General features: G+C 41.6%; 1 protein-coding gene across 2 annotated transcripts in view; it reads right to left on the bottom strand.

Moving 5' to 3' along the window:
* Positions 1–24,164, bottom strand: part of ATG10 (autophagy related 10) — a 159,918-nt gene that overhangs the window by 5,177 nt on the left and 130,577 nt on the right. Inside the window, exons 6-8 of one of the 2 annotated variants that reach the window (XM_014525630.2) lie at positions 7,947–8,044; positions 7,542–7,661; positions 5,659–7,151 (exon numbers count right to left, since the gene is read on the bottom strand). In XM_014525630.2, the coding sequence (XP_014381116.2) occupies positions 7,550–7,661; positions 7,947–8,044 (210 nt within the window). In that variant the 3' untranslated portion in view covers positions 5,659–7,151; positions 7,542–7,549. Of the gene's footprint in view, positions 1–5,658; positions 7,152–7,541; positions 7,662–7,946; positions 8,045–24,164 lie in introns of those variants that run through there. The other variant, XM_025191714.1, reaches the window with a different exon arrangement.

Raw genomic sequence — 24,164 nt, 5'->3', positions numbered from 1 at the left:
GGCACAGAAAGAACCTAAACCTGGGTCTCTAACACCTGGAGTATGTTCCTATACTACTTGGCTGTTGAGCATGCAGAGGTATAGGAGCTGTGGCACTTCCTGCTTTTCCTTCTCGTTAGTTTTTCAAAACCAGACAGATGTGACATTGAACCTTTTCCTGCAGCAGACAGCTGTGAATGCTAAATGGAGCAAGGCTCTCAGCCTAGAATTGGCACCTAAATCCTGTCATCTCACCATTTCTTGTTAGAAAAAATGTGCCGATTCGATTCGGCTGATTCAGATTCAGAGCCAATTCGGAGATTTGGCCATAGACTATAATGGGGAATCACTAAAATACCTATAACTTTTTGTCATTTTTTGCAGCAGATTTGGATGAAAACAGCAGGGATGGTAGCACCTTCTGAGGGCATGAAGCCTACCACGTTTCAAGGAGATAGGTGCAAGGGTTTCTGTGAAAGTGCACCTCAAACTGTTGAAAGCAAACCTCGTATCACTTGTGTGTGTTAAGGCAGAGCAGGATGAATGCAGCTGCCAGAGCGGGATGAATGAGGATGAATGAGGTGTTTTAGGCAGAGTGGAACAGGGGTTTCTGTGAAAGTGTACCTCAAGGTTCTGAAAACAAATTAAAAAAGCAAATAAGTGCAGAGTAAGGAGGGCGACAGTCCATCTGCACCTGGAGCTTGGGGAACCCCAGCAGTGGGAGGTTCACCTTCAGGAACACCAGCTGCACCACCAAACCAGGATTCAAGAAGGTGAAATGGGGTGTCACAATATCCCCAGCAATATTGAACACCCTCTCACTTAGAATACTGGTCGGTGGACAGGACAGGTGTTCCCAGGCAACTGTGGCCAGATCCTGCCACACCTGGCTGCGGGTTGCCCTATAGGCCAAGAGATCTCAGTGAAGAAGCTCCATGTCCTTGGTGAGATAGGTAGCCACTGAGGCCTCCGCAATACCTTACTGATGGTGGGGTCTGGTGCTTCTGGACCCCAACATTAAAGCCATGCCCTTGGCCCACATTGGCAGCGGCTGTGGTAGAGGAGATTGGCTCATGGTGATAATGCTGGCACGGTAAAGTGGATCCCCCTCCTCCACGTCCCCCCGCCTCTGCCCTTCTGCCTCCCTGACTCTGTTGACCAGCACCTCCGTCCAGTGATCAAGGGTCGCAATGCCCACCAGCACATGGACCATACTGGACCGCAACGGATCCAGCCATTTTTGATGCCCTCCTTCAGCTGCTTCACCAGTGCCTGCACCTCTGGTGAAAGCAGCTTGTCCACGCCGGGAACACTGATCCCCTGGAACTTCTCCATTTCATTCTCAACCTCCTTCACTACAGGGATCACCTGGCTAAGAAGGGCATCAACAGTGCTGAGGCTCTCGGTGGCCACACCCTCCCACCCTCCCTCACACCCACACCCTGCCCTCCTGAGCTCCACGCTCCAGCCATCCCCTGGGCACAAGCTCCAAGCTGCAATCAGTCCTGGCCCCATGCTCTGCACTCCCGCTCAGCTGTAGCCACCTCCCGTTCCTGCCGCTTCCCTACCTGGTGCCCAGAGTCCTTGAACCTCAACAACAATGACTAGGAAAGAGGGTACCCACAGAAACGATGCACTGAATTAGCTTTGATCACCATACAGCCTCTGCTGATGGGGTCTGTGGAGAGCAGCTTATGGTTTCCCTCTGCCAGCAGACCTTCAGAGAACAAACTGCACTCTCCTCAAGATCCTACCCGCCTCTGACTTGTACAAAATACAGATCACTGTACTGACAGAGCTACCACCTATATGCTTCCCTTGGTGCTGTAGGGAGGTACATTGTGTTCCAACAGGCTTGACAATAGAGAAGGGTGTTCAATAGAAGTTTCTATTTAAAACATCATCCTCTTATCGTACATAACAGTGGATGGTTTTCCTGCAAAAATCACCTCTAGTAAGTCACTGTTATGTCAATCCCTTATATAGCTGCATAAAAGTTTCTTTGTAGGTTTTTTTTAAGAGATTAGTAGGAGTCTAATAACTAATAGGTCATAATGGTGATCAGCCCAGCACCTTCTTGACCCCTACTAACTAATTCTACCCAGTCCAGGGTTGTCTCCTTTTATAATATTTTCCCAGCATTCCTTTCTCAGGCTGGCCTTTTAAATTTAAGAGAGTTAAGTCACTGCAGCCCCTAAGTAACCATGTTGCAATTAAAAGCTTCTGGAGACATGTTTCACTTCCATTTGGCAAGCACTTGTTATGCCTTTCTGTTTTTATTCTTCCAGAATGATTTTTAAATACAATTTCATTACTTTATAGTATATTTTTAGAATACAGTTACAGAGGAGATGGTCCTAATCCCACAGTTAAGTTTGTGCTGCATTTGCAGTTAAACTGCAAGAGAAATCATTCGATATCTTTAAGCTAAGGCTGAATTGCTATGGAATATGTACTAAAATGTAGGTGTGTAAGAACTCATTAAATCATAATGGTGAGAAGTAACAAAAAGCTACTATGCCTGGAAAAAAATCAACTGAAATGAATTATCAGAGGGATGAATTTGAGTTCCTTCACCATATTCAGTTCTCATTTCCCACAGCATAAATTAGCTAAGTGTAGTTACTGTTGTGCAAATGGTAACCCAGTGTGGCTCAACTAATATTTCTTTTAATAAGAATAAAACCCAACCTTCTTGCAGACCAGGTTGGAGGTGAGTTCTGACCTGATTGTGGCTGGACGCAAAAGAGGCACATATTGTATTTGGGCCCAATTTCCTCTATTTTCAGTTTTCTATCTGCCTAACCCACATTTTACCACACCTTGCTACCTAAATTCAAAAGGAAGTGTTCTGCTTATGGAGGCCAAACAGTGTTACAGAGGAAACCAAAGGTACACTTGCAATTGGGCCCTTGAGGATTGCTGTATGCTCTCATTCTTGTAGCCAAGGGCAAGTAGAATCCTTTACAGAAGAGTCCCCAGAAAAAAGGATTTTCAATATTTCTTCCTAGAGATGGCAAGCAACCTCTTGAGTATTTCCAAAAGGTTTTTTAATTGAAAGCATTTGTGTAGCAGTTCTGCAAATACTACAGTGCCAAAACCCAAGGTGTCCTAGAATCAAGAATGAGCAATGCACTTGTTAACAAAATGATAAATAGTGATGTAGTCAATCTCATTTTGAAGTAAGATAGGATTTCTGTGGACAAACACTACATGTTCAGTGTTCCACTGTGAGGTAATATCCAAAAGCCAGTCCAGATTTGTGCTTCTGTAATCTTACTAAAAAAATGTCATTAGTATTATTATTAATATCTTAAGAGGTGACCAACCTGCGGTACAGATGCCACAAGTGGAACATACAGCCTGGCATACATGGCAGGTCAGAGAGGGGACAGGCAGCACCCTGGCAGATAGAGCAGGAGAAGGGGATCAGAGTGGCACTTAAGGAGGGTGCAGGGCTAATTTGTGACCCACCTGCCAAAATGGTTAGCCCCCCACTGTCTTAGACAAAATTCAGAAGATCTTTTAAACTAATGATCTAACTGCTCTGAAACTTTGGTTGTTTATTGCTATTGTTTGGACATTGTGAAGAACTGTATGATGGAATTTGCCAAATCATTCCTCTGTGTATCCCACACTTCCAACTGCTAAAACTTTCTGATTTATCTTAAATGTTATGATAACGGTTACTGTAGAAAACACTATGTAACACTCGGAGCAAGGTCAAAATACATGTTATTACTGGGAAGGGATTTAAAAGGAGTTTATCAGCATGAACAACACAAGAGAGAATGTAAGAATTGAGAATGGTTTGACTTCAAAGTGGGTACAGGGTGAGCTATTGGTAGAGAATGCCAAAGGGGGAGGAAAGCACTGATAAACAACCCTTAGAGCCACTTACGTGGTATATGCCAAGGGTCACCTCTGCAAGAGATCTGCAATCAGAAGCAATGTGCTAAGCTTGGGCTAAATCACCCTGCATCTTGCCTATAATAACAACTGAAATAAACGGCACACATTGAGGACTGCTGCAGAAGAAACTGGATGACTGATTTGTTAGTTGACATGCCAAACTCATTTCTTGAATAAGTCAGAGAGAAAAAAAATGCCATAAAGAGGTGATTCTCAACTAGGGTGTCAGGGCTAGGGTTCCTTGAGGTTCCTTCAAGGGTGACATGTAGTTAGATGCGCAGACATGATTCACACGATAAATGCAGAGATTTCAAATAGGAATCGGCAGTGTTAAAAACATTCTGACCTGTTGCTGTTTTTCTGAGTTCTTTGCAACAGAAGAATTGCTCTATATTATCTTTGTGTATTCAAAAACTGAGTGAATGATAAGAGCTGACATTTTTCATGGGATGCCTTGAGTCCATCCCAGGGGTGCCTTGTATCTAAAAAGGCTGAGAACCACTAATATAAAGAATGTTGAATGAACAGAACGGTAATGAGGGGTTTGTCTCTTTAACTTGAAGCATTCTTTGACACTGGGTTAAGATGGCTTCAGATGCATTAATATAGGCTACAGCTGATATTTTTTGTCTATAATCTTATTCCATTAGCTATTTTGTCTAATACACAGTGCTACGTGGGCAAAAAAAAGAGAGGACAGTGATATTTTATAGGCTTGCAATAAACAAGACCAATCTCTTGCCAATAGTGTAGAAAAGCTATGATTAAAAGAAGTGCCATTATCAACAAGTCAGTTATGGCAAAGATTTTGTTCCAAATGAAAACAAGAAGCATGAGTCTCTAAGCAACAACCACATACATTTTATACAGTAACATCTTATAACTGGTATTTTTAAAGGGTTAATCAAAGTAGTACAGCAAATAAGACTCCCAAGTGTTTTTGTTCTGCATCAACAAATCCTTTATGTTCAGCACAGGAAGGATATACGAGCCTCTGCTGTAAAAGTTACGTTCTACTTATTGCACGTGAATATAGGATCAGACTTTACCATCCCCATGCCTTAAAATGGAATTTAAGGGGTGGCAAAGAGGGAAGATGACTTGTTTGCTCTGCACATTTTCTTGGTAACATGTGTAATGCTACAGAAAAATGTCCATAAACTGGATCCTCAAATATGCAGGTGCGTCATTCAGTGCACGTGCTTTACGGGCATAAGGAATTCTGTTGTAATTTTTGCCTCACTTCCCAATCCTGAGGACAGTAGGAACTAAATTCAGTAATTCTCAACCAGGTGTCACAACATCCTTTTAAGGAAGCCACGGAGTGCCACTCAATAGCAGCAGCACTGTCAAGTATACAAACACCTGCATGTGATTCAAGAGAAACCTAGAGATTTCAAATAGCAATCTGTAATCTCAAAAACACTTTGATTAGCTGTGGTCTTTTTGAGGTCTTTGCAACAAAAGAACTGCTCTGCTGTTTTTCCATAGTCAAAACCGGAGTAAAAGCTATGAGCTGGCATGTTTCAAGGGGTGCCTTAAGTCTAAAAAGCTTGAAAACCACTGAACTAATTAAACCCTTGGTATAAACACAGCAGCCAAAACCCTGCTCTAATAATCCTGGAAAAATAACCCCAAAGGCTCATTGCACTGTCTTTTATTGTCAAAGAACACTGTAATGCAAAGCTAGCTACACTGACCAGCTGGGAATCTCTAACTGATTGCTTGAGCTCCCTTTGTGCCAGTGTAGCCGCTAAAGTTCATGGAATAGGTCTGGGTGTTTGGCCCTCTGAACACAGCTTTTAAATTGTATTAGCTTACTGTCATTTGTTTCCCCTCATGTATGAAGAGAAACAACTCTTAAATATAGGAAATAGGATACAGATGTGATTATGACAAAAACAGAGATTACCAAATGTACTAAACTAGGATGATCTGACTGCTGTCATCATAAATGAATAAAGGACATTTATATATCATACAGGGAAAAAAATATGTAAATTATTAGGAGCTGGCCAGAGACAAATAATGCATCCCAGTGTTGTTCATTATTGATTCCAAATGGCCTGGCAAAACAATTTAATTTCCCAATTACATTTTAAGGAAGAGATTATGTCATAATTCACAAAAAAATCCAGCCAATTGAATCTTCTGAAAATACAGATTGATTTTTTAATTTTTACATTTCCAATACCATTCAACATATTTTAATATTTGACCCATAGGCAGGTGTCAGTTGCACAGAAAAGATAACGTGAAATCTGTAACTGCCTTGTCTGCTCAGCAACAGTACAAAATATACATTGGACATTAGGAAGAAAACATGACTGGGAGGAAATGAAAAGTGATGTTTGCACTGTTATTTCTAGGTTGGTTTTTACTGATTGCCCCATGACATGATCCTGACTCCCTCAATACTCCCGTGCTGTCTGCAGCAGATTTGCTAGAGCATGGACTGCAGCACAGGGCTTTTATTTGTGAACAGCTATTGCACTACCAAGAATGCTAATTTACTACAACAGTAACCTCCCTCAGGAAAGACACTTCTCTCTTCAGAGGCAATGAAGAGGCAAAAAGCCACATGTTCACAAATAATTGCATAAGGTACCTTGAACTCTAGAATTCTATATGCTTAGTCAATACAGACAATCTAGTCACCAGTCACTCTCATCCCATGAAGCACTATACACACACACACACAGTGTTCCCCTTCCTGTAGCAGGTTGTCTGACCAACCATGTATTTGGCATCTAAGTAGCCCTTGCTGACCCCAGGTTACACATGAAACCTGAAATTATTTCAACACTTTCACAGTATTTGCATTTTCCTGTACATGTCTGAACTGATGTGTGTAGAGATTTGTACAAATACACAATAATACTTTCTGACTTCTTCCAGTAGAATCAAACTTCACATTTCAATCTCACATCAGGAATCTTTCTTGCCCCTACCAAGCTCAGGTGAAAAAAAAGGATGGGAACATCTAAGGTAAGGAAATAAGTGATTCCTCAGGATTCCACAGCTGTCACATTGAATGTAGTCTGTGTCTTGGTGGAGCTTGAGAGTTGCTGTTATAATTGCAAGCAACTCTTAGATCTCCAGCTGACATTAGGCATGTTGCTGCCAGAGGACAGAGCCCCAAACAGCAAGTCTTTCTAAGCTTTACACACAGGCCGTGAATGATTTGTGTGGCTTGTGCTGGAGCTCAGCTGTAGGCAAGGCTTTACTGCTCACCATGACTTGTGCTTCAGTTCCAGGGCCTGAAGAGGAGATGCCGAAAAAGAGCATAAAATAAGAAAAAAGAGAGGACAAATTAAAAACCACTGCCGCATAAGTGCACTTAGATCACACCATTAAACGTGTGCTGCACGGACAAACATAAAAAGTTCTGTTATTGTATTGCTGGGTAGTGCTGAGGCAGCATACCCCATTCACAGGGGATCTTTCCTGATGAGTAGGAAGGGCATTGGCAGAATGCCACCCAGACCTCAGCTCAGGCTTAGCATACAAAGCAAAATGGCAACACTGCAGATCTGTGTGCAAACTGTCAGAAGAAAAATCCTAAGCATATCAGAAGGGAAGACACAGAATGAACACTGAAACACTAAATATCTGATTTTGCATGCGACCAAAAACATGTTCTCTCTTACCTTTTGATTTAATCAATATTCGTCTTCTGCTCAGACCCTAGTTTTGCATAACTCAGGGGTAAGTTTAGACCCACAACTGGACCTACAATGCTCAGCCATGAAGAAATGTAGTTCATATACCTAACAGACAAAAAAAAGCATGCATGCATTACAAGAAGTTTCACTGAAGCTCAGATGTATGCCTGAAAGTCATCCTACACCTGGATGCTTTCTTAAAAATTAAATTACTTTTGCACTTTTTAATATACAGCATTTAAGTGAAAATACAAAGCTTTTACTACATACATACAGAACAGAAGCAGACGGGTTCTCAGTTGTTGGCCTGACCTTGCAAGTGTACATGGTTTATTTGCTCTACATATAGTAAAGAGCTACAGACTCAAAAATTTTGCTGGTGTTCCTCACCTGTTTTCTTTTTGTGAGAGAGCCAGTACAGAAGCCATGAATTCATTCGTTCGGCAGGGATGAAGAACAAAGAATGGCTGACCAAGTAATGGGTGCTCCTGAAAGAAGCAGGCAGTAGTTTTATTAAACCAACAGTTATCAGAAAAGATGCAATGTAGTACTCCAAAAACAACTGGGATCAACTCAATGCTGGTGTAACTCCATTCACTTCTGTGAAGTTACAAAAGTTTGTCATCTATGCTAGTAATTAACTTGCATTTAACCAATCAATTCTTGCGCACAGAGTTTCTTATTCTGAAAGAGAAATAAGTATATTAACTAGGCTATCCTATTGTTTTAATTATGATGTAAAGGCTTTTAAAAACAGCTCAACACTTTAACAGCAGCAGAGGAAGTTAACAGCTGAAAACAAGTAGGCACAGTTTCCCTGTAATGGTTTTTTGGTGCAATGTAATGCGTGAACCAAGGAGCCTCCACTGAGAAGCTCCTTGATAACCTCTGTCCCTGTTCTTTGGGGCTCACCAAGAAAAAGCTGGGAAGCAAAGGCAGCTTTAGCTGGTGCCAACTTAGAAGCCTCAGTTCTGCTTCAGCTTCCTCTACCTCAGGGGTGTCCACCCTTTTTGAATGTGGGGCCGGATCATGAACTTTTTATCACCCAGTGGGCCGGCGAGCCACATTCATATTTTATCACCCTGTGGGCCGTATGTTGGACAAGCCTGAAATAAGGCAAAGCTGGCATAAATCCCCACCTGTGCTCAGCTAGTGACAAACTAAAGCAAATGATGTCCTGGACCAGCCATCCCAACAGCTGGGGCCCTGCTTCTGCCTACTACGACCACCATTTGAAGGCAGCCCCAGAAGATATTTGACAGTTGTGTTAAAATATGTGACCAAACCAATGTAGCCAGTGCTCTCATGCAGGCCAAGGGGCTGACTATGCCACTGCTTTCCCAGGCCTTGCCCACACCAGCAACACTGCTGCCTTTGGGCAGCGCTTGGGCAGATGTGGCCAGGGACAAGCCAACGCCTGAGACTGGGGATGGCAGAACTGCGGGAGCAAGGCCAGTTCCCAGCCTGGCAGGGTCTCAGGCCTGGTCTGCCCAGGGTGGCTCCTGGCGGGGGAAGGCCTCAGGGGAACACGGGCTGCTCCACTCCTCCGCACTTCCCTGCGGCAAAGGCAAACGGCCCCCGGGAGGGTGCAGGCAGCTGCCGCAGCAGGAGAGCAGAGCCCGGCCCGGCCACAGGGAGTGACAATCCCCCCTCCCGGGGGGAGCAAGGGATTGGCACAAGGGAGCCAATCCGGAGGCGCTGAGCCGGAGACAAGTAAAAGCGGGTGCTGTCCCCAGCTCATCCTGTCAGGCACGGCTGGGGCAGCCCCACTCCACGCAGCCCTTGGCGCAACAGCGGGACCCAGCTCACGTGATGTGGGAGGTCACGCGAGCCTGGCCCTGCGGGGGTGAGCAGCTCCCCTCCCCTCCCCCACCCACCTGTCCTGAGCGAGGGACCTCAGGCCTCAGAAAATGGCTCGGCAGGCCGCATGGTGGCCCGCAGACCATATGTTGGACTAGCCTGCTCTAGCTGGTAAATGCCCCAAGTTCCAGTCCACACGAACTGAGGAAAGCCATTATCCCAGTCCACACAAATAGACATAGTTAAGAAAATGCAGAGGGTTGAGGGTTTCCACAAAGAGCATGGCTTAAATAACATCACCCTAGCAAACAAAAACTACCTTCAGTGACAATTAAGATTGCAGATGGACACACTTCATACCCAGGGCATTAAAAATAGGAGAGTACAGTGCAGGAAAAGACTAGTACATTCCCTTCCATCTTTATATTGCCAAGAACACTGCTAAAAACACAGTCCAATACTTCATAAATTTTCCGTTTTCATGTCCAGATATTCAAAAGCAATACATGTCCCAACTTAATTAGGTTGCACTTCGATGCAAAGCCTTAACAATGATCTCATACATTCTCATATCAATTATGCCCACAGATCAGCACATTGGACTATCACATGTTTTGCATTTGAGAAGTTATTTTGCTTTAGCACTGCTCAGGTCACCGTTAAGTACTGCTGTATCAGAATAAACAGATCTCACTTCATCTCCATGCTCTGGGAGAATAAGTCTTTAATATGGCACAATAAAGAACAGTTGGAGAGTGAGGCTAGCAAAATAAAATATCAAAATAAGAAGCCACAGTACACTTCATGCCTTCCAAAAAATCAACATTTAGTTTTAGACAACGTGGAGTAAAATGCTCAGCTAAGGCGCATACAAGACGAGTCAGGAGGATGAGGAAGCAGGGATGTGTGCCTGCATATCAAGGCAGCATACATTCTCCCGGTCCTAGTTCTGTTTTGTGTGGGATCAATCCCCCCTGTTGCATGAGTTTACTAACAGTCCTAGTAGACTGAAATTGCACCTGAGAATTTGACAGAGACATCCTGGCCTCAGGCCTTCTCCCTGGAAATGCTTCCCATGCATTTCCAGGAAGCAACATTCAGAAGCCAAAAACTGCTCGCTGACTGTATGCCATCTTAGATGCAATGTACCTGGGGCCAGATTCTGGAAGTCCTGTGGCTGTATTTTATTGAAAGATCTGGCTGTTTGCCTACACTCACTAGAAAATGCCCATAACTAGTCTCTGACATGTAATAAAAACTCATGCATCCCCAGCATAAAAAAGGGCAAAATTGTAGCCCTATTTTTTCCATTGTCTTCACTGAGAGCAGGATTGAGCCTACTGCATTTAAAATGCTAGTATAATATTTGAGAGATGCAGGACATTTATCTCAGAGATGCAGGACATTTTGTTCTGGTGCTAAAAATGTATGGCTGAAGCTATCCAGCATTGTTGTTAACATCACACTTAGAAGCTTAAAACCATCAAAATATTTCAGACCCCTTTATTTTACATTTCCAGTGCAAACTGTTAATTCATGCAAGAATGCTACCATCTGCTGTTCACAAGAGTGAACTGATGCCACTCTATAATGAGCAAAAAAGCACCACTATGAATTACAGTAAATATCTCTTCCAATCAACTACAAATCTAAATGAATCCTACATTTCTAAATATTTCTAGAAAAGAGAGATTTCAGGGCAATGGTAAACAAAGAGAAATAACAAGGTTCAGTTAACTAGTAATTAAAAAAGTACAGTGAACAAGCAATTAGAACCAGCAGCCTTAAAAGGTGGTGAACAAACAGTGTAAAGAAATAACACGTGTTCCCAATATTAACAATGATGCATCCTTTTTTATTCTTTTTGCTCAACACATTGAACACAAAAGCAATTGCACAAGCTGGATATTCATACAGATTTACTCCTCAGTATTTTGTGGTTCAATATTTGACCTGGTCCTTGAAGCCTGAGTTGGGCAAAACTAATTTATGCCTGACACAGGAATTCAAAGTCAAGCTTTTTTTGGTAACAACTTATTAATTCACTATGCTACATCTCGCCCTTCTAGCTACTCCTTTTGTTGCAACTTTCTTCAAAGAAAAACTGGCCAAGAGAAGGGTGAATCCAGCCCACCACTACTCAGGCAGCATTTCTACCAGGGTTTCTACCAGGGTAGTAACCTTGGTCCCTCTATCTTTCATATCAGACTGTTGTTCTTAGGTGTGTGATAAATGTGAAGCCAATCTCTTCTACCTGTGCAATGTTGTAGAAGAGGGGTGCTGCTAAACCCTCATCCTAGTGTGTGGGCCAGATCCAGTCCACAGAGCCATGTCATCTGGCCTGCAGGGCTCCCCAAGGGTTTGGAAATTTGGCAGCAGGGAAGCAGTGGCAGCAATAATTGCCTCTCTCCTGCTGCCACATTTCTGAACCTGTGGACAGCCCTGATAACGTGGGTCTGTGTCCCAGACAGCATCAGCACATGGCTGGATCCAGACATGCGGAGTCAGGCCGGCATGCTGGATCGCACCCAAGTACTGACCCCAAGTGCTGAACCCACGTAGGATCCTACCTGCTTCACATGTCACTCATGTGGAACCAGAAGGTTGGGAGCCACTGGTGTAGAAGCAGTTTTTCTTTCACCTGACCTAGCTGGTGTTTAAGGGGAGGTTAATTTAGCCTTAGCTACTTACTCAATCCCTCCAGTGTTCTTTTTTTTAATAGCTCCACAGCCTGTCTTTGACGCTTTCTGAGGCAGGGGCAGCACCATGAACGCATGATTGTTGAAAACTTCAGCTGCATCTAAAAAATTCTGAATGGCAAAAATGAAACTAGCAGAGATTTATTTATTTCATGCTGCTGTTGCTTTGCAAAGCTGTGAGTAGGGCAAATGCACTACAGCTGCCTGTCTACACATGCACAACGACAGTGTCCACATTTCGAAGCTTGTCTTCACAAGCTAGTAAGTTTGAATTATTTGTTCAGCTCTACTGCAGGAAACTGGTGTTCATGACTGCTGCTGACTTCAAAGAGATCCTCTACAAACAAGAGCAGCTGAGACTCATGTCAAGCAAACAGTTTTGTCTAACGAGGAAAATTTAAATATATTTGTTCATGTGCATGTTTGCACCTACCTCTAAGTAACAGGCAATCTACTGTTCTGCAACTCAGAATTTTTCAAAGCTGAAAAATCAGGGATATACACCATAAAGTGGGAACTGCATATCTTGTGGGAAAGCCAAAGGCACAGAAAAGCATAAGAGATTGTTAGCCAAAGTATGTCAAGGAACAGAAGTCTTTAGGTAGAAAGGTACTGATGGGTCAGTAAGGGAGAGAAGTCAAAGTGCCATATTGAAGCTAGAAGCCTGGTCAAAGCCTGAATTCTAAGTTATATTGATACTCGCATCCCCACGCGTGCATTAGCCAGCCATTATAATGCTGAGTGAAAATTCAAAGTTAAATCACTGAAGCTGCAGCTTTGAGAAGAAAGTAGTGGACAGTTGCCAGTAAAAATGTAAGAGTTATCAAAGACTAGTAGCTTAGGAATTGATAATGGAATATAGAGCCCTTTATTGCCAGGTCAATTCAAACCTGGCCCAGGTTAGTAGTAGCTGAAATCCATTATTATACAATAACCTATATGAAATTGTCAGGTTTTACATAATTCAAACTGGCATTAATTAGTGCCCTTGTTAGTAGTCATGGCAGAGAAGCCAAGAACTGAATCAGCCACAGAGAATGAATTAACCCTGGGACCCTTGAGGTGGTCTCTTTAGGTCAACACTGAAACATGTTGGCATAGGAAACCTGCCTACTGCTGCCCATTCTGTGGATTAAGGAGGGGGGGGGGGTGTTCAATTCTCTGATACAATGTATCCAGAATCCTTCCTGAGCTTTACGAGAAGAATATTAGGTAAGAGTATGGAAGCCTGTATTGCATACACTTCATATACATCCATATTACAGCTATGATGCAGCCATGTAATGGAATGGTGATATATCATGTGGCATGAAACCTATCCTATGTCTTATGGCAGCAATCCTGTACTTTAGCTAGTCAGATCTGTTTGTCAGACACATGAAAAACCTAAGTCATTCTGCAATTTCAAGCAAAAACCCAATTTGAAATAATAAAAATGTACTTATTTTTAACCAGAGATTAATCTTTTTTTGCAATGTAATTCTCATGTAGTAATAAATTTTCAGAGAAATGTGCAGGAGTTACAAGTTGATTACCACAATTACTAGCTGAAGTTGTACAGAAAGGAACCTTCTTGCATTTATGGGTTGCACACAACTCTTCTGGACAGTAATGGAATGCCAGGCAGTGAGATGGTTTATCTGAAATCTACTGCATTATTTTCCTGTATGTAATCCTATACAGACTCATAATACAATCTGTTCAGTGCTATAAGCTGGGCTCCATCATATAATATCTCTTCTGAGTCTTGACCAACTTTTACAGGAAATGTAATTTTCACAAGCAACAGCAGTTCCTGTGAATTTTCAAACTCATACTGTTACTTAATTTACCTTCTGTGGCAAGACCTCTCTATTAGGGGATGTAAAGAAAGACTTTTAAGCATGTGCTTCACCAACTTATGGAGATATAACCTCAACTTCTAGCATGAAACAACACACAGAAGGCTGATAGGAAAAAGATGTAGACAGAGAGTGGTTTTGTCTGATCGTGTAAAACTGAATTTAACACTTTATTTATGGCAAAATTAAGTGGAAAACACCAGGTACATGAGGGGATGAAAACCACAAAATTAGAGAACCATCTTTTTTCTTTAGTCTGTGCAACAGTGGCATTCAGTGAAGGGTGGCCAGCACAAAGTTTTAAGGCTTGATCCATCATCCTTTAGCCAACCTGTATCATTGTGAATTATGACCATTACAAGGTCAGAAACAGATAAACATAAAAAACAGAACTTTGCTCTTTTTCTGTTTTCTGTAGTGTAACACTACAGTATCAAGAAATGCTAGAGATGGATCTCAATACTGGAAAATGGTGTTTTGGCATTTCTAAAGTACAACTTTAATTAAACACCAAAAATTCATCAGATTGGGTTCTGTCACTTTTATCTGGCAGCACACTGAGATGCAGCCTAAAATAATGTAGGAAATATTATCCATGTCAAATTTAAATTAAAAATCAACATCATTTTAGGTAATGGGTAATTAAGCGTAGATAGCTGGTAACGTGTCTTGCTCCTGTCTTCCCCAGCCAGCAGATATTTTGTTTTTGGTATGTCTCCTGTAACAGCACTATTTATTTTCTCTGTCATAACTGGAGCCCTTCCATTAGTAATGGCTTCTATTTTCTCCAGTGCTACATTAAACTGCCTTAGAGCATTCATCATAGCATTTATGGCTTCTCCATTTATATGATAGTGCAAGGGATTCGTGTCCCAAACTGCCTCTGCTCTCATCCAGTTTGCATGATGTTGCTTTCATAAAAATCATTCATGGAGGGATGTCAAAATTTTCATCAAGGACACTAGTATTCAATGCTGTGGCAAGCATGACATGGGCCTGAACATATTTTCAGCACTACCTGCAATTTTAATCATTCCTCTTTAATTCCTATTAAATTAGGATACGTGCCTTCCTCAGTTCATCATCTCTAAACCATTATGATTTTATTATACCATTGGTTTTAAACAACACTTACCTGATGAAATCAATGCCCATTTTTTGTATAACTCCTTCACCTGAAGCTTATCCTAAACGCAAATATTTTGTGTTACAAAATTCACTGTCAACAACATCATCTTTTTTTGTTTCTTCATTTTATTTTTATATTTTAATATAAGTCTGTGTAATGATCCAATCTCTAGTGTAGGTTAAATTTATCAGTAACTATATTAACAAGCAAAGGCTTTATTCCTACTGTGAAAACAGAACATTTTCCATTTAAAAAATAATTTAAGAGGGATATTTATTCTTGTATTATCTTTACAGTCCTGATCTAAGATACTGTTTATGAGTGTATGTAATTTTAATTAGGGTTAACTTGAAGCCAATGGGGTCTGCTTGTATGCTTAAATGTAGACATGTGCTTAAGTGCTGTTCTGGGCAGGACCTAAAAGAGAAGTGACTTTTTCTTTTAAGTAAATTGTGGGGAAGCATCAAACATTAAAATATAGCATGAAACACCAAAGGCAAATCAGCATACACATGTATTTACCATAATCAATCCCACTGCTTGAGGAGGCAATAGGACTGCAGCAACAGCTGCATGAAGAAAACATGTTCCAAAGTCAAAATCACTCTCTGCACTTCTACAACAGACAATATTTCCCCAATAATGGAATTACTACAACAGAAACTTCATTACTGTGGAATCACTGTGTTGCAGAAGCAGCATTTTTATAAAATTGCAATTACAGAAGGAACTTCTATCATCCTGATAGAAGTTAGAGATCACAGTAATAAAGCTATTATAATACTAATTGTATTATATTCTTTTGTTGTACTGATGGAGGTTGCAACACTTCTATTAAATCAGCAATTTCATAAAAATAATGTTTTAGTAATACGACTGGTATTGGCCAGACAGGGATAATAATGAAGTGCTTGAAGGAGGGAGGAATTGGTGTTGGAAGAAGTTTGTTTGCCATCATGGCTATATAAGCCAAGAAAGCTTCCAAAACACTTACTGAACATAAAACACTACAACTGTGGGATACAGATCCAAGTTGCCCCATTTTTTACTTATAAAAGAAGTGCAGCCATCTTTGTGATATAGCTGAACAATGGTCTCTGAAACTTAGTGTTCAAAAGCCACAGCAGGAGTCTTACCACTCACGTTCTCTGAAGATCGACCAACAGCGTAGTATGGTTACATATACTTGTCTGTAGCAGGTGCTATGGAATGACTAGTGAAGCACAATTGCTGCAGTCTTTATTGTCTGCATCCTCATCCTTGTATGTACTCAGAAACTAGAAGAACTTTGGAAGACGAAAAATCTTATCACAAGGAAAGAAAATTACAGTGAAGGAGCAAACTTGTCCCATTTCTGAATTCCTCTGTAAGGGAGTAGAAGGCACCAGAGAGAGTTTGGTTTAAAGGCAGGTCCTACTCTGAAGAGAAACTATGTTACAGTGGCCTCTTATTAATCTATTTGTTTCCTAAGTATGCTCAGTCATATCATCTCACTTTAGTGACATGCAAGTTTTTACTAATATTTCTAGTACTACTAACTCTTATCAGCCAACCCAGGGGAAACAAAGTAAGATAGTATTCCCTCTTCATCCACCCATTAGATCAAATCCATTAGAATTTCAAGTGGAAGTTCAGTTGCAGAAGCAATTCATTAAGCCTCTACAGTTCCACCAAAAACTGGTTACCTTGGTTTAACCAAAGACAGATTTTGAAGCCAATGATACTGTACAACACAAGTGTAACACAATCAAAGCCATCAAAAAAGTTAGAATCCAGCTACATTAAGCTATGAAATCTCCGTTCATAAACTATGAAGGCAGCTCTCATATAACACACAGTGGGCACGTCTACATGAGATGTTTACTGCACAGTTGACTAATTGGCCATGCAATAAACATCTTGGTGATTACACATACACCCCTATTAGGCTGCAGGAAACTATTTTACCCTGCAGCAGTGCACATGTAGATACTGACAGGGCTGGCTGGGGCATGAGGGTGGTTCAGTGCAGAGGCTGCCTGTTGGCTAGCCCCAAACTGAAGCACCTTGTGCCCCAGCCAGCCCTCTGCAGCACATTGAGCCAGTGGGGGAGCAGCCCTGGGCTAGCAGGCTGACCCCTGGGACTGCTCCGCCCCAGCTCAACATGCTGCACATAAATAAACTATGGAGCATATTGCTCCGGAGTTAATTGCTCCTGGGTGCATGTTCAAATGGTGCATCTGAGAGCAATAAACTGTGGAGCAATAAACTCCACAACTTATTTATGCTCTGACTTGCAAGACACGTCCAGTTTGACCTACAATGTCAAAGACTAAGTATGACAGCCAGCAGTAAAATTGTTCCTATTAAAAGCCATGGATGACACATCTGAAAGAGACTGCCCCATCTTTTGATCATATTGAAAGATCCTATCACCTCAGCTGAAATAAAAAAAATGCAGGAATAACTGCTTGGGGAATATCTGTAACAGAGAAAGTGAGAAGATTAGAAGGTAATGCCACAAGGTCTTCTGTGCAACTTGCTATTATGCAGATCTAATTTACCTCTGCAGTACCTGTATACTACAGCAACATGCAATATAGCAAACTTTTAAATAGTTTCAAGAGATACAAGGAGGTATGGACACAGAGACTTTAAGGAATATGTGGGGTCAAGACCTGTTTTACATTTCCTCCAAAAGACAGTCTGTATCATGCTAGAACATTTATAAAATTCCTTGGGCCATAACTATCTTTTTACGTATGTACAAAGGCACAGTATCTAACACTATGGCTTGATCCCCAGTTGTGCCCTCTATTTGTTACTGAAATACAACAAATGCTGCTAACAACATTTATTGATAGGAATAAACAATACCTACTGACCTGTCATCTCCCTTTTGTGTAGCATATTGATTTTTCTCTGAATCTTTTACCCAAAAACTGTACCAGAGCAAAATTGCTAACTTTAAAATCTGGTAAGCTCATAGCAATAGATGATGCCACTTCAAAATTATATTTACAAAACTAAATTATTTCTTGTATTATAGATATGAAACACTTATCTGAAGTTTTGTAACTTGTTTGTAGAAGTTTTTAAAATAATGGTTTATAGTGGGAAATGGCAGGTTCATAATTATATTGTTGCAATTGGCATCTCAGTCATTCTTTGAAGTACATAAACAGATGACTCATTTTTCCATGCTTGCCAAAATAAAATTAATTTAGTTGTCAACATTTTAGTAATCCTGCATGTAGTCTTAATTAATTACTATTTAAAATCTGTTCCATAGTTGAAAAAATTCATCTAGAGTACAAAACTGGAAGTTTCAATGAGCTGTGGAAGTTTGGAAGAGATAGGATTTGAGCCAGATTTACTACTCTGATTGGGGGTTGAGGGCACTGGCTTTAGAATTTCTCCCATTGGAATCTGACAAATATTTCCAAAAAGGTTAATTTTATAATCCTGGAAAATCTTGAAGTTTTGTAAAACTAACATTGAACAAAGCAATCTTGGAAAATGGATAGAGAGTTCACAAGATTTCTGTACTGGAATTGTTATAACCAGCAAAAGCAGATAACATATTCCTATCCAACTCTTGCAGCATCTTAAGAAGGCAACACAACCATTTGACATTGCAAAGTAAGGCAGCACTGATGGCTGTCATGATTCAGTGAATGAAAGGTGAATTAAAATAAAAATTGTTTTGCAATAAACAGTTAATTTACCTTTTCAAATACAAATAGCTCTTGAAGTATCAACAGATATGTGACTGAACCTTTTTTTTTGGAATTTAAGCCAAGAAGCAACTTTACCCATATCTTCTCTATCTATATACCAATATTTGATCGGCTTTGACCATTAATGGGCTGTACTGTCTTTCTTCTTCTCTAACTTCACGTATTGGCCACTTCTAGAAATACCACTTGCTGTAGCTATGATCTAAGGTGGTATGGTATTTCCTATGTTCCTACACAGAAAAACATGATTGTTGGTATTTTTCCTGGTAGCTCTCTTTATATAATCAAAACAAGAAGTAATGCTCTCCAAAGCCTTTTACTGGACATTTCCAAAATTAAATAAATAGGTAAGTGTAATGGAGCACAAGGTGTGCTCTGTTACTTACAGGGGCGTGGGCAGCAGTGAGGCAGATGGTTGCAATACCCTGCAGCTGGTTGCAATACCCAATTAGGCACCAGTGCCTGACTGGGAACAGAGCCAGCTGCTCCTTATAAGAGCAAGGCCCTGAACAGCAAAGCCAGCCAGCAGTCTGCTGCTGATGGCTGGGAGAATACCACCCAGCTGGAGTTGCTGCTTGTGACACCTTGGAGGTAAGAGTAGGAGCTAAGGGGATGGCTGGAGGCTTCTGGTCTTGGGGCATGACCTAAAACTACACCCTGCTGGGGCTGGATGGTGTGGTGGGACTGCCGGTGGCAGGGCAGTCTCCAGGAAATGCCACACCTGGGGCTGCTCCAGTGAATGGTGAATATGGGGTGCCAGAAAGCCTCAGCCCCTACTGCCTTTTGGGTAACCCTGTGGAGGGGAAAGGCTAGGGGAGCATACCCAGAAGAACAAAGCAAGGACCCAGACTCACCTGAGTTCTGAGGCAGGATCCTGGCTAGGTAAGGGGCCAGAGATAGTGCCCAGACTCACGGTGAGATCTGAGGCTGCACTAAGGAAGCTGGGAGTGAGGATCCAGGCAGCTGGGGCCCTGAGCCTTCAGGGAGCTATGAGTGAAGCTCATGGGGCAAGGGGATAAGGGATTGTGAGCCCAATAAGTCTCAAGGGGATAAGTCTCAATGTAGGGAAGTGAAATACAGCTTGGAGCCCAGAGGTGTTAAGGGCTTGGAGCCCAATGATGTTAGGGGCCTGGAGCAGAATTGAGATGGGGTTTGGAGCCCTAAATGGATAGGGGCTGGGAACCCTGAGTGATGAACACCAGAAGGAGAGCCCAGTGTGAAGGTACTGGGACTATGAGCTCCAATGGGAAGCGAGTCCCATGTGAGACTTTGGAGCTCAGGTTCCAGTGTGGGACACTGGAAGAGCATGGATGCCATCTGTGAGGAATGGGACATGGTACAGGGGTGATCAGAGCTGTGTACATCAGCCCTTGCCATCAGGGCAAGTAAATAGGCAGCCTCCTGCCTTGTTAAAATCTATCAATCATTATCATCAAGGTGTGGCAGGAAAGGTAAGCAGGTGGTTTGCCCAGAGACAAGTGGGTGGGCCTACATTTAGACCAGCCCTGGGATGCCCACTTGTTACAGTAAGTTATAGAAACATTCAAATAAAAATCCATCAGTTGGAAGGACTTTGGTCCATCAATTTAATTTTTTTTTTTCTGGAGAGAAAATCACTAATAGGGGACAATTCTTTTGTGAATGAATACAGAAAATGTCCTAACCTATAAACCTCTGTGGAAAGATGGCTACAATGATACTTCAATAGACAGAAACTGGAATACAACTGTAACGTATTAGAATACAGACAACAATAGACCTTCTATCAACTCTTTCTCAGTTTTGCAACTCCTTATTTGAAGTAAAAGAAAGAAATGTCTTCTTTACATTTATAATAAAATAAGAATTGACGCTGCCAAGCCATATATACAGAGCTGTAGCAGTGCAGCTCTCTGCTCAGGAATATAAATGGTGCCTGGCCTAGTGCCAGCTCCTGCTGTGCTGATTGTAGTGGCACAATCAACCACCATGGCAGCAATGGATGCTTTTGCACCCTCTTCCTCACAAAGGCAGAGGACAGTTCTGCTGCCCTGGTCACCCCCCTCAGTTATACTACTGTTTAGATATTTGTGTGTGTGCTTTAAGAGCCTGACAGAGCATACTTGACCTTGAAGAGTTATAGTGTGCAGAGGATAGAGATTTTCCATCCTCTAGTTTTTAATGTTTTCAATGCCTCTCTGAGGTTGTCACCCACCAGTTGAGAATGCTGTTCTACGTGTATCCTCACTTCTTTCAAATTGTGTTTACCAAATTCTTTCAAGTATTTTTAGGAAAACATACAGTGAAGATGAATATGTTACTAAGTTTCGTGCATATCCTAAACTGAAGCTCCCTAGAGAGCATAGGTCTGTCTGGGCCATGGGCTCAGTAGCGCAAGCTGTCTGCAACATGAACTCTGCTTGAAGAAGAAACGGAGATCAGTAAAGCCAACCACTTTGTTACCCCAAAAGTAAGCAGAACCATCTCCAGGAAGGGATATATTGGAGTAGAACCCCTCCTAGAAAACTTCTGCTTGTCTAGTTTCTTTGAAGTCCTAACCATGGAGCAAATGCTACCCCTAGATAAGCTTTCTCCATGGATGGAAAAAATGAGAAAACACTCCTTGCAGATATCTTTAGAACAAACTCCTATTTAACCAGAAGAACTACCTGTAGATGCAGTGCTTCCAGATCCTTTGTATACTTCCTGTTTCAGACACTCTTGTGAGTGTGCATGAAAATTTATGTAAGAAAGTAACGTCTGTGACCTGAGGAGCTTTGTTAGGGGAAATCTTAAGTTTATCTAGGGATTCAAAAGCAATTTTTCCATAGTAGAAGAAAGGAATCAATAGAACCAATATAATTAGGTTATAACTCATTCAGTTAATTATATATTTGTGTGCAAAGCTCTATTAAAACTCCATTATAGAGTACTGATCAATCCAAATAACAATCCAGTTATGACTTGTACCTGCATTCTGAATATGTGCCAAACTCAACAAACTCCCCACTCTCTCCTTGTCCTGGTGGGTAAAGAATATCTTCATCAAGTGTATGTTTATTATATTGCCGAATATTTGTACATTATTTCAGTGAATGGAAATCTGATCCTGCTTCCACTGAAGTCAATGGCACTGTGCCCATCAACTTCCTTGGAAAGAGGATCCATGCCCGTAAAGTGCTGTGTACATGCTAAACTATCATTATCAATTGTGGAAAAAGGCATTATTGAACTGAGGTGTAGTCAAACATCATGTATTGGAGATTATTTTAAAAATTAAAAGTACTTACTAGGTTTAATGATTTTATAATATGATTATATGGAGTAGAGAAAACCATTTAAGATCAATGTCACAGAAAATTTTAGCCTGAACTAAATATTAATCTGAGCTGCCCCTTCTTGAGCTCTGTTCTCTGTAATGACTTGCCAGTCTCTGTTGGTAAGACTGATGCATCCCTTCTCTCAGTAAGTGGTTCTTCCAATAATTTACCAAAAACATTATTAGGGGACTTATACCGAGTGTTGATATGATTCAAAGTAATTTAAAAGGCGATTTTTAGCAACCTTCTGTTAAGATATACTGTACATAGTCTCCCCCACTTAGCAAAATCCCACAATATGGCAAGAAAGATTTGTATGTCTAAGAATAGCTACCTACACACATTTTTCAAGATGACTGAGCCATAATAATTTAAATCTTCCCTACCACAGTTTCAGCAAGATGTGCTTCTACAACACTACATCAATGTGTTCTGTTCAAAAAGAGTTTAAAATCTTCTTTTTTTCTTTAAAAAAAAAAATCATACCATTAACATCCCTGACATTTTAAAAATAATGCTTATTGATTTTTGTGTTAACACTGTTATAAATTAAGTGATGTAATGGACAGAATTACTGTAGCACTATAAAGAACATGTCTTTCAGATTCTTAACTACATATTGAGAAAAAGAGCACACTCTGGTTTAGTGTAAAAATAGCCCAGTTCTGTGCTGTTATTTGAGAAATAGGCTTGTATAGTTGTTACTTCCGTAATGGAGTGGGCATACCACAGGAATATTACCACAACCACCTACCAAATGACTGCCCTTACAGCCCTGGGCACAAATACAACCCATCTGAAGTGACTGTGGGGAAAAAAAATCACAATACTAATTAAGTTTCCTAATGTTATTTCAAATGAATTGTTACAGCCTCCAAAGGTGTCAAACAAGATCAGAATTTGGTATTCCACCAACAATATAAGTGCAGATGCCAAAGTAGGAAAGTTGCCAGCAGATCAGGGAAAAGTGGCTATTCCCTTCTATTCAACACTGATGAGGCCAAATCTAGAGTACTGCGTAGAGTTTCACTGCAGAAAGGATGTGGACAAACTGGAGAGTCTAGCAGAGAGCAACAAAAGTGATTAGGGGGCTGGGGCACGTGACTTACGAGGAGAGGCTGAGGGAACTGGGCTTATTTAGTTTGGAGAAGAAAAGACAGAGGGGGAGATTTTATCGCAGCCTTCAACTATCTGAACAGTGGTTCCAAAGAGTATGAAGCTAGACTGTTCTCAGTGGTGGCAGATGACAGAACAAGGAGTAATGGTCTCAAGTTGCAGCAAGGGAAGTTTAGGTCAGATATTAGGAAGAACTTTCTCACCAGGAGGGTAGAAAAGCAGTGAAACAGGTTACCCAGAAAGGTTGTGAAATCTCCATTCTTGGAGGTTTTTAAGACCTGACTAGATAAAGCCTTGGCTGGGATGATATAGGTAGGCATGGTCCTGCTCTGAGCAGGGGGTTGGACTAGACTATCTCCTGAGGTCCCTTCCAGCCCTAGTTTTCTATGATTCTATTCTAACAAAGGATCAAGTTCCTGCTCAGAAAGCATCTAATCAAAAGAAAACCAGATGAGCGTGGCCATCTGTTTCCCCATGGACAAGTAGCAGCAGCACACAATCATCACATCACAATTGCGATGATTGGGACTGGAAGTGTATCATTGTGGTGCATTAGACAGTGTTGCAGCACCTTAAGGAATCCCAGCAGTTCGCATTTTTGAGCAGAGTTGTCGTCTGGGTGGGCCCAGAGTATTTCCGCGTCGTAGCAGGCCTTACGATAGTACCCGTAGCCTCCGCCATGTTGGGAGGTTCCGTCCGAGGCCATCCAGGCCGGGGCGGAGGTTCCATACAGTGTTGGGGGTTTTTCCCCATCCCCCGGGATGGGGTCGGGTGGTATGTCTTCAAATTTCCAGCAGCACCAGTTATAATGATGGGTGAGTACCAACGTGTTCCACGTCTTAGGCTCTCCTTGAAAATATGGACTGACCTTTACTGCATCTAGCAAAGGCAACAAAGTTGCGGCAGGAGCGCGGAGCACTCTGTGCCCCTTTGCTAATGGCTCTACTAGCTGTCCAGCTAGAAGGATCTTTCCTACGGCCCCATACCGATGTTGTGCTGCTTGAA

This window comes from Alligator sinensis, unplaced genomic scaffold (assembly GCF_000455745.1).
Source record: "Alligator sinensis unplaced genomic scaffold, ASM45574v1 scaffold1066_1, whole genome shotgun sequence".
NCBI lineage: Eukaryota > Metazoa > Chordata > Crocodylia > Alligatoridae > Alligator > Alligator sinensis.
Note: the sequence above shows the minus strand (reverse complement) of the source record. Positions and strands in the feature narration are given on the sequence as shown.